Source organism: Odontesthes bonariensis, chromosome 6 (genome assembly GCF_027942865.1).
Source record: "Odontesthes bonariensis isolate fOdoBon6 chromosome 6, fOdoBon6.hap1, whole genome shotgun sequence".
Classification (NCBI taxonomy): Eukaryota; Metazoa; Chordata; class Actinopteri; order Atheriniformes; family Atherinopsidae; genus Odontesthes; species Odontesthes bonariensis.
Window position 1 is genome coordinate 37122943 of NC_134511.1, and position 10968 is coordinate 37133910.

The 10968-nt window shown below is 38.4% G+C and overlaps 1 protein-coding gene across 2 annotated transcripts; it reads right to left on the reverse strand.

Annotated features, from left to right (window-relative positions):
- Positions 1 to 1395: 1395 nt before the first annotated feature.
- On the reverse strand, positions 1396 to 10766 carry adrb3a (adrenoceptor beta 3a). Of its 2 annotated transcripts, XM_075468649.1 has the most exons (3): positions 8890 to 10766; positions 8644 to 8674; positions 2228 to 2315 (listed from the first exon to the last, which is right to left on the reverse strand). In XM_075468649.1, the coding sequence occupies exons 1-2, from the start codon at positions 10164 to 10166 to the stop codon at positions 8656 to 8658; spliced, it is 1296 nt and encodes a 431-aa protein (XP_075324764.1). In that variant the 5' UTR covers positions 10167 to 10766; the 3' UTR covers positions 2228 to 2315; positions 8644 to 8655. The 2 variants fall into 2 exon arrangements, with proteins under 2 accessions (XP_075324763.1, XP_075324764.1); XM_075468648.1 differs by lacking the exon at positions 8644 to 8674 and having other exon boundaries at positions 1396 to 2315; positions 8890 to 10754.
- Positions 10767 to 10968: the final 202 nt, after the last annotated feature.

The window sequence follows — 10968 nt, forward strand, 5'->3', positions numbered from 1 at the left end:
TAGATTCATTTGGTGTTAATTCCTCTGCGAAATTTGTGATCAGTAGTGTCACAAATTTCACTTTAATACTTAATATTCATTTATAGTTTTAGAGTAAGTTGTCAGCTGAAAATAACTATAATAATCTTCTGAATTGTTTACATTATTTTTGCTATTTCTTTGCATGCACAGTGGAAAGTTTGAACACATGCTAGTGTAGCACAGTTTAACTTGTATAACAGAAAGAATTGTAAAGATAACTTTGGGTCAGTTTACTGTCAAATTTACTCAGTTACTGAATACAAATCAAATGGGTTTTCTATTTCTTACAAAATTATTTTGATTACAACAAAACTTTTTTGACTACTTTTAGATGAACTTAGAATCAAACAAGTTCAAAATCATATAAGATAATAAGAAGTGGGCACAAATTAGATTTTTTTTGTGAGTATCCTTTTTAAAAAAAAGCAGTCCGTTTTTTTTTATTTATGTAAATAAAATATAAAACTTAAGAGGACCTCCAGCTTAAAATACTTTTGCTCTTTTTTTCATTGTCAGCCAAAAGTCCTAAAAAAACATTGCATTTCTCAAAAATCCTCACTGAGAGAAATAAACAAAAACTAGCATAATCTGTTACTTTCTTTAATATACTTTGGTGCTTATTTGGTAATTAGGATTTGTCACCATCAAATGACCCTTTTAAAAAGTGGCCCCTGCCTACCTGGGATATGAGTGTAAGTCGCTTGGGGTTTTTAATGTTCTTCCAGTGCATGTGCATGGTTCTCTCCTGGTTCTCAGGCTTCCTCCCTCCCTCCATCCAAAACATGCATATTGCATTAATTAGTTCATTATAAATTGTCTGTAGGAGTGAGTGCGGGTGTGCATGGTTGTTTGTCTCGTTTGTCTCTGTGTGGCCATATGATGGACTGGCGACCCGTCCAGAGTGTACCCCGCTTCTCGCCCAGTGGCAGCTTGGAAAGGCTCCAGCCCCCCGCGACCCTGAATTGGATTAAATGGGTACAGAAAATGGGTGGATGGATGGAATTCAAATGAGATTTGCGGTAGGGAACAATAAGTCAATAGAACAATCAAACTGATGCTCCCCATCACAAGAGTGTGCCTTTGGCATTCATTGTTAACAGGAATCTGGGAGGTAACCAGGGGTAACCAACCTTGCATTGTGAAGCGATCTGATTCCTTGACCTAAGTAATGTTTTTTTCTTTTTTTTTTTTTTTGGTTGTAAATTTGACTGTATGATAGCAAATGCTTTTTCCATTGTTTACTTATTTAGTCTCAAAACATTTTGATCCTCACAAATTGTGGTGTAATGTCTGAAAGCTGCATAACCCACAGTGCAACAGCCCTACACTGCCATCTTAGAGTGCAACAAAATGATGGACAATGTAGAAGAAAAGTTTCCTTCAAGTCTGTTATCATTCTTTATTTGTAGTGTCACTGAGCTTACATTGCCAAATAGAGAAAAAAAAAAGATAGATTTTGTTTTTAAAATAGCATACAGCTGACTTTTTTTGTAATATTTACCTGCATTTTGTAATACTGTACCTTGTATAAGAACATGTACTGATGGTCGGTTGACCAGAATTATCTTTATTTTTCATAGCCATTGTATAATCTAACATAGACAAAGGAATTTCAGTAACATTGTGCGAACGTAAAGGCCAGGCTCAAAACAGGAACATTAAGGCTTGAACAACAGACACTAGAGTTGAGTATCTCACTGCAAAGCTCATTGGTTTGGATGATATTTCACTGAGAAGTTTGTGTAAGGTAAATCTTTCGACAGTGAAAACAGCCTAGCCAAAACTTATAAAAAACCTTTGTAATTTGCTACAGATTCAGTGTATCAGAAATACATAACTTACTAAATAATATACTGTTCATAATTAGTTCATGTATACATTGTGGAAACCACGGGCCACACATTGTACACTGTGTCCATAGATTTACTGGAATGCATTTAGAGCTTGCATTTGTCTTATTCAAGAACAGAGAGTCTGTTGTTAACGATATGTAGATGAAACAGGGACGTTCTTCATCAAATGTCTGTAAAGCACTGGGCCACAGCATTTCATCTCCTGTTCTCAAAAACAGAACAACAACAAAAACAGTCACAGCTTTCCTGTCGAGATTAAATCCGCTGATTTTTGTCCATCCAGTCACCTCTTCAGGTCTAGTTTTAGTCTGCAGCGGTTGCACTTTCCTTTAGCTTGTCCTCGCTGCTGTTTGGTTTCAGACTTTGCAGTAGTCACAGTAACAGTTTGCTTCAGTAGAATGACATTTTACAGTTCGTCCATCATTTTCCTGCAATGTGAAGCTGAAAAGAGATAAACACAACAGCTGTCATTCTGTGGATTAATTATCAGACAGGTAAATCTTCACCTGAAAATGTACGTTTTTCATTTTGATATCCAACAATCAATGTTGTGACACTGGGACGAATGACGTTCTATCCTGTATTTGAGTTATTTAGTGTCCGTTCTAGAAGTAATTGCTGTAGCAAAAGTGCAGGATCCAACTTTTTACCTGAGAAGACTTTGTCATGCTCGTTTGCCTTTCTTAAACATCTCTCTTTCAAACACAAGTCTGTTATACAGCATCTTAGCGTCTCAACAAAAGAATACCAAAATATGTAGTTTGAATTCATTGTGACATAGGTCGGAATCATTTGAGCTTTTTTCACCAATGCAGATGAATATATGCCTTACCTGATTCAAGCTAAAATCATATTCAGAGACGACCAAAATACTGAAATAGCTATAGATGTGCTGAATGTTGAAGCATTAGCATATACACTTTAGCCTCATCGTTGTAATTTAGTACTGTATAACTCTTACATATATCAGTAAAGCAGCTTATTACTAGATGACGGTATTATAAACTGATATCCAGTGTGATTAGAATTACACATTTAATTGTAATTGAATATTGTTGGAAATATTTTAAGACAATGTAACAACACAAAGTAACAAAATACCAAATACACTTTGGTCTAAGCGTAAATATTATACCTTTAAATTCTGAGTACATGGTGAATTTTTGTCAGCAGCAACCGCAAAATTAGGAGAGAAACTATGTGGGTGTGTTACACTTATGCAAGTGTTTATATATCTGATTGTCTGTCTGAGGCCAAATATTGTCAACAGTAATCCATCACAACTGCACAAAAAACAGTCCAAAAATATACAGCCTGCTGTGGAGATCAAAATGCAGGGCAAGTCCAAATATGCGTGTAGTTCAACAAATGAATACTGAGAAAAGGTCATATTTCATTGTTTGGCTTAAAATAACTTTGTTTGTATCCCTATATGAAGTATCTTCTGGTGTCTTAACATTTTCTAAGATGAGTGAAGTCCAAGAGCTCAGTGACATGGTCGGTGTGATTCCTTCACAAAATGGTCTCCACTTTCAGTGTGCTACTGTATGTCTTGTTGGCGTATGCTGGACACACCCTATGCTCCATTTCAGGTTCAATCAGATAAAATATGGCAGCAGCTGTTTGTTGTCTTACAGGTTTATTGAGATTACCTTTATTTTTTCATTCAGAAAGCAGTATCAGCATCATCGCTACACCTCTTTCTGGTAATTTATTTTTCTTGTTAATGACAGAAAGTTCACTCATCCTTTTCTTCTGTGTAAAAGCTCACTGCCCCCGCCAAAGACATGCATTCTGATGCTATCACCTTCACTGTGCATGTCTGTACAAGAAGGCATAAACTACCTTGAACTGTAAGCTACACAAAAGTGTGAATGCGTATGGGAAAGGAACATGTAGGAAACTATTTACAGTGTGGTTTCATCTGAGCTGCCATACACTGGAAGAATCTGGTCCTTCTAACTCATGGGAAAATCAACTTGCTGTGCTTTTGTGAGATTCACTCATTTGCAATTTACGCTTTTAAAAATTAAAAGAATTGTATTATTTGGCATACTTTCAGTGATTCAAAGTTTGTGTTGAATTAAATATATTTCAAGCATCGCACAACTCTTATTGAAATGTGTTTTCAAAACTTTTCTGTTTATGTTATTATGTGTGTCATCAAAACCAGCCAACTACAGCCACTAATGATATATAACCAGATGTTCAAAGAACAAATCGGGCTCCTCCATCTAGACAAACATAATATTGTATCTAAGACAACTTGAATGCCTTTTTAACTTTTAATCATCAGGATTTTTGATAACATCTTCTACACATTGAACTTCACATTCTTTGGAAACTTATATTGGCTTGATTCACCGAATATTACCAACTGCTCGGAATGCAAAAACAAATGTTGAGTACCTCGAATCACAGTTACTGACATATGAAAAAGATGTGGCATTCATTTTAGCTGCCTTTGTGGGGGAAAAGCAAAATAATATCCACTTACAGTTTATTGCTTTTTATCAATCCAAACCTAAAAAAACTTTAAGCTATACTATTCTTGGGTGTTTGCTCAACTCCCTGGTGCCTCTGTTAGAAGACCCTGATGCAGTGTGATTGCTTCAGATACCAAGCAGGCATGAAAGGGAGTACTGGAAGGTTTCTTCAGGTCAACACCTCCATGTTTTGCTTTATCCCGCCCCTTGTTTCATGCTGTCTTGTGCATGACCTCACTATAAGCTGACAAAATGCACAGAGGACAAGGCAGCGTGTGAAACTGTATATGAAGCACAATTAGCGAGCTGTGGAGAAAAGCTGAGAGTGAAAGGGTTCACAGCACAGGAAAGTGTACAACAGCTCCTCCTGTTACCCACTCAAAACTCTAAGTGGCTTAAATGCGTGTCTAATTATGCATGCTCACTGCAGAGGCTTTCTTAACTTGTTGATGAGATCACATGGCACCAGAAGCTGCCACACATTTCCAGCAGCTCAGTAAAAAGCGTGTAAGTCATATTCTCTTCAGCAAACTTTTGTCACACAATGCAAGATTTAACTTGCACAGTGCAAGGCAGAAATAACTGTTTACACCTTCCTTAAAGTGTCCTCCATATTTGTTGCTTGTTGTTTTAACTAATAAGGTTCCCACGAATAAAACTGTCTGGGCGGATACAGCATTTATGAGGGGGAAATGCAATTGTATCTACGTATTTAGCTGCCATAATAATACGATTTGTTTCAGAAACACAGTAACACACAGTTACTTACATAATAAACCTGTGAGACTAGGCTTCACAACATCCTTTTAGACATTATTACAAGTTCATATTTACAAGGTCATTTGGGGTAATGACCCTTTTACAGTGTCTTTAGAGACTCAATATTGAAACTGCAAATGTTATTCCACTTCATCTCTTTGTTCTTCTGTCGCTTATAGTTATTTTCAGCACAGAGTGTAGGCACACCAGCTGTAAATATCAATGTTTCTAAAAAATATGCCAGTATTTTTCTTTTCTTTTTCCTTAATATTTTGACAGTTTGTTTTGAAATCTAAAAATTTCAGCTGTCCAGTTCGGAGCTACACCTGGAAAAACAAGCCTAAATGATTTCTTGCTTCTGAAAAATATTTGCTTTTCACGTTTCAATAATGACTGTCCATTTTCTGCTTTAGCCATTAGTGTCCATTTTGATGCCCACGAAAGGTGTCTGTGTCAGTTTTTAAAGCTGTTTTGTAATGGTCATGTTGATGAGTCATTATCTCACACGCATCTCCTGGAACAGTCCTGCTGTTGCACACTGCACGTTTCTGTATAGTATGATGGTAATCATTTTCATATATTCCATGCTTTCACATGGCTTCTGAATTGTAACTCGGCAGGTTTATTTCTGTGTGTCTGCTAATGATGAGAGCTCTAGTTGTGTTTCCACTTCATTTTATCAGACATCTGACAGACTCTGCATTTCTGCTCCACTTTCAGCCTTCCATTTAGTCCAGAACCTAGTAGGCCACTACTATTAAAAATTAAACGTTCCACTCTCTGTCTGTTAGTTTAATTCTAGAGATGTCAATCATGGATATATTGTATCAAACAGCAAAGCCTTAGAAATACATGAATATTTTGACTCAGATCACCCCAATGCACACGTAGCAAAACCCTCAATAACTATGAGACAAAAGTCATGCCGAGTAGAACATTACACAGAAATTTTATAAAGAGAATCTATGAAAAATTGTGCATGTCATATAACATGGTGTGCGTGACACAAGCAGAAGATTGCTCTGGATGTTGATAAGGGCAGTGCTGATGTGCCAGCATGTAATTCTATGAAAACAAAGTAACTATTGTTAATGTCTGTACCTCGCAGTGTGGAGCGACCGTTCCTCCCTAAAGCTACTAATTCGAGTGGTTGTATTGCACTTTTTATCAGCCCTGCAATACATCAGCTCATGACATAACAGCATTGCTATTGCATGTTGCCCCAGGGTTCAGAGAACATATGCTACTCATTTGTGCTTCTCTCTTTCTACTTAAATAGACGTTGACAGGGGTGACTATGGAGCTGCATGGTTCCACTGACAGATGCTCACGGTGGAAGTACTCTTACTTTAAGGCAACAGTCTTCAGCAGTTTATCATTTCCTTCATTAAACCTGTCTTCAAATCTTAAACCCATCAGACTCTTGCTTGAACGCCTGCTCTCACTTACCGTTGTAATCCTGCTCAAAGCATGGGGTGAGTCTGCTGAGCCTTTCTCTTGGGATGATTTACAGCAGAACACACCGGGCTCCTTTTATGGAAGACTTTTATATGCCCCTAAATATCTTCTAAATTGTATGCTCATTGATGTCTGTAAAGTACCACATGTCAAGGAAGAAAAAAGATAATATAAAGTGTTGAGAGTAGATTATTAAAAGAACACATCTTCAGACCATAAAACTGGATTATTTGTGGGAGTTCACATGACATTAAAAGGCCCATTTGGTAGTTTTTTCAGTTGTTCGATAAAATTGAGTTATGACTTGTGAATTTAAATGTATATGTATATTTATTACTTAACTGCATTATAACCTGAATTTAATTGTTTCAAACACTTTCACAGTTGCTTTGCAATTGTTTATGTAAATTCAAATACACAAGCTACAGTTTTGGTTTTGATTAATGCACAGACTCATATTGTGACACATTCAGGATTGATGACAAGCCATCGAATGTGGTGCTCATGAATTATATACTAGGGTCTATTCTGGAATATCAGACTACTGAAGAAGCATCAGGAATTCAAGGTCCTCTGACAGTCAACTGAGAGAAATAGCTGAATATTTGGATTTGTGATGGCAAAATCTAATATGTTGAGATGGACAACAGTTTAGAACAAAAAGGGAAAAAAAATGAAAAATAAAATGATAGAGTACTCAGTAAATATTGTAAATCAGTTATATAAGTAAGCCGAGTTGTAAAATGCCGCTACAGTATGTGCAGCCAGCTCGCTGTCAGTTTGTGTCTTCGAATAGTGCTGAATCAAACATCCAGCTGCCCAACCCCAGTTAACCTCCACTAACCTCCAGTTAATCTCCTTCTCATTGGCTGTCAGTTTTGTAAACAGCATGCCCAGTTATGGGGGGGGGGAGTCTTGTGCCTAAGTGATAAAGAATTATCTGCTGCAGGGGGTGTTGGGCAGGGCACACTGAGGCCCACTGACAGGCAGACATCCACAACAGAATTGAGAAGTGTGTTTGAATGTGCCATGTGGTTTGCCGAATCAGCCCTCAACACATTACTGAGCTCACACGGCATTTTCATTGGTCAATCTGTCTCACACACTGGACCCTTTTTTAAACTTGAACATTCACAATATTCAGAAGTCTATTAAAGGGTTAATTAGCCACTATTTACATGAATTAAATCATTGAAATACTCCTAATGTAATGTCCCCTTTATCAACAATGGTGCTCCTTATATCTGCAAGTGCAATGAGAGGTACATGTACAGTCTTCAAGTGTTGAAGTGAATCACGCATGAAAATCTGAATATTAAGTTTACATTTTTTTGTGTTGTAATACTGTGAGAATCCAACAGCTGCCAGTGCCATTTATTTTTCTGTGCTCTTCTACTCAGTATTTTTCTCTCCAAGCTCTGTCCAAGGAGCATATCCAAATAGGGATTTCTACTTTTATTAAAAGCACAAAAAAGCATTTTCTAACAACCTCAAAATTTCTACAAAGCACTCAATAGGCTATTTTTTCTATGTTTCTAAGGATGTGTATACCAGCAAAGAGTAGTTCCCTAGATCAAGATGGCATTCTGCATTCATCTGCATTCAATTTACAAATATTTCATGCTAAAAAATGTATGTTAATGTTTATACATTGTGAAAGCTGCCCCTAGTCACCTTAACTGAATTTAATGTGTGCTTTAAATGTTCAAACTATTTTTAAAAAATGTGATATTTACATAAAATTTTGTTTTTTTAAAACTTTCTATTGTCCACGTGTCACTAATGTTCAGGTCATTAATTGATGTAAAATGATTACATAGATTTAGCTATTTTTTGTAGCTATCATGTCCTGAAACAAGCATGCAGGCACATAGAAGAGATCATCCCTGTGTGATCATACTGCATCAGGATGCCCAAAAGCGTTGAGGAATTCAAAGTGATTCTGTGTCATCGATTCTACGCTGTTTTTTCTTTCAGCTGCTTTACAATGTCAAAGATCCACTCACATGTCACATGATAGAGCAGGGATTAACACACAAAAGAAAATTAAAATATAGATTTCATACCAGCTGCCAGGGTCACCTTCTCCTTGTCTCTCTGTAAGTGAGTAACCGTAAGTAACCGTTAAGGTTATAGAATTTAGTTCAATTTTTCTAAGCTGAATTAATAATCAAACTAATGAAAGTAAAGCGCTTGGGCGAGTTCTGTTTTTGTACTTTTGTGTTTTTGCAGGAGGTGAAGTTTTTTTAAAAGCTCCTTTTCAAGTCAGAAGAAAATAACAACTTGGTGAAAATAATTCAAGAGAAACTTACATTGTGGTATCTGGTTCTGAACAGTCACTGAACTTTGTGCTGCCATTGGACTGCAGAGGACCAAGGGAAGTTTCCTCACTTCTGCTGGCCAGGCTGTCACTGCCCTCAGTGCTACCAGCTGAAGACTTTTGGAAAGAGCCGGATGTGCCCGACACAGCTTGCCACAGAAAGCAGGAGCAGCGGGTCCGCAGTTCCTTATAGAAATCATTTAGCCACAGAATGGACAGCCACGGGCAGCCCATCAGGTTCTTGAATGCAGTGCGAAACTCTGGACTCCTGCAGTAGATGATAGGATTGAGGCCGGAGTTGATGTAGCCAAGCCAGTTTAACAGCCGGAAGAGCCATGATGGGATAAGTCCCTCGCTGCAAGCATTTAAAATGTTAGCAACAAAGAATGGCATCCAGCACACAGTGAAAGTCCCCATGATGATCCCTAACGTCTTGAGGGCCTTGTGCTCCTTGACAAGCATTAGCCGTGATGGCCTCCTTTTGGCACTCTTTCTCCTTGCCGCGCTGTTGCTGCTGCTGGAGCCCACACATGCCGACTGCAAGATACTGTTGGAGCTGGGGCTAATGTGTAGCTGTGGTGTTGGACATTCATTTTGGAAGCGCATCCTATTCTTATCAATGAGCTGGACCTGCCGTGAGGCTATCACAAAGACTTTTGTGTACACAAATATCATTATGAACACCGGTATGTAAAAGGACACTATAGAGGATGAAACAGCATAAATGGGATCAGTCACAAAGTCACAGCATGTTTCGGTTTTGGAACAGTTCGATGTTTCGTTGTCATGTTTCATCAAACTCCCTTGCACAATTGGTCCAAAAGAAATTAAAGTGGACACAAACCACACTAAACACACTATCAATCTGGCACGCCACTTGCTGAGTAGAACTTTATACCGCAGCGGCTTTGTAATGGCTATATAGCGATCTACTGCTATGACACAAAGTGTTTCAATGCTCGCTGTCACACACAGGACGTCAACAGAAGTCCAGAGATCACACAATTTACTACCGAAAAGCCAGTCACCTGTCACCACATAACTGCTCCCAAGAGGCACAACCAGGACCCCCATGATAAGGTCTGCACACGCTAGGGACATAATGAAGCTGTTTGTCGAAGTCTGTAGCTGTGGAGTTCGTGCCACAGCGAGGATGACCAACAAGTTTCCCACCACTGTGATCACTATAATGTTGACCAGTATGACGAGGATCCAAAGTCCCTGTGGTTCATGGTAGGATGTTCTGGAGGATGTGTTTGTGACATCCATCTTTTGAGGGCTCAACTTAGTGACAAAGAGTTGAAGCAGTTTGGTTTTCACATCAAAGTGAACACGGGTAAAGAATCTGCAAAAGCATCTTACAAGAAAATCTACTCAAAACTAAAAGCTGATGAAATTTTAGTTGATAGTAAAGAAGTTATTTTCTTCTCTTTTCTTCTCTTTACAGTTAAAGCTCACATTTCACACCTTAAGATTCTTGTTTGGCAGTGCTCAGAAGGGAGTGCTGGCTCTCCATCCTTCCAAAGACGTGATTGTTTGTGGATACGCTTGCAGTCAACAACATGTTCTCCAGAAATAATAATCCAAACTGTCCATGAAGCTGAAACAATATTCGTCGCAGTGCTTTCATGAATCCAAGAATAGGGTCTAAATGTCAAGTGGGAAAAAGTTTTGGAGTAGAAAACCCAGCTTTGTCCATTTAAGTATGTCCATTGGGATTGGTTTTTTCGCTGGATCCTGCTTGAGCCTCAGTGCCCCAGTTGGGCTGTTTGGAGATCAAGCAAACAGTGACGCTGTTTCAAGAACCACCAGAGTGCACCAGAGTGACTGCCCACTCTTTCTTTTGCTCTCTCTCTCTCACTCTCTCTCTCTCTTTCTCTCTCTCTGTGTCTCAGTGCAGGTTGCCTAAGATTGGCTGTAATCACACCCTGGCTCAAGACGGAGGGGAGGAGCTGAACAGTTTGTCTGTGTGTGGAAACCTTATAGCAGCACCCTCATCAAACCGCACACGTGAACAATCGCACACAAAAAAAATTATATACATGTATAACTAGAAGCTTTTCAGAGCATG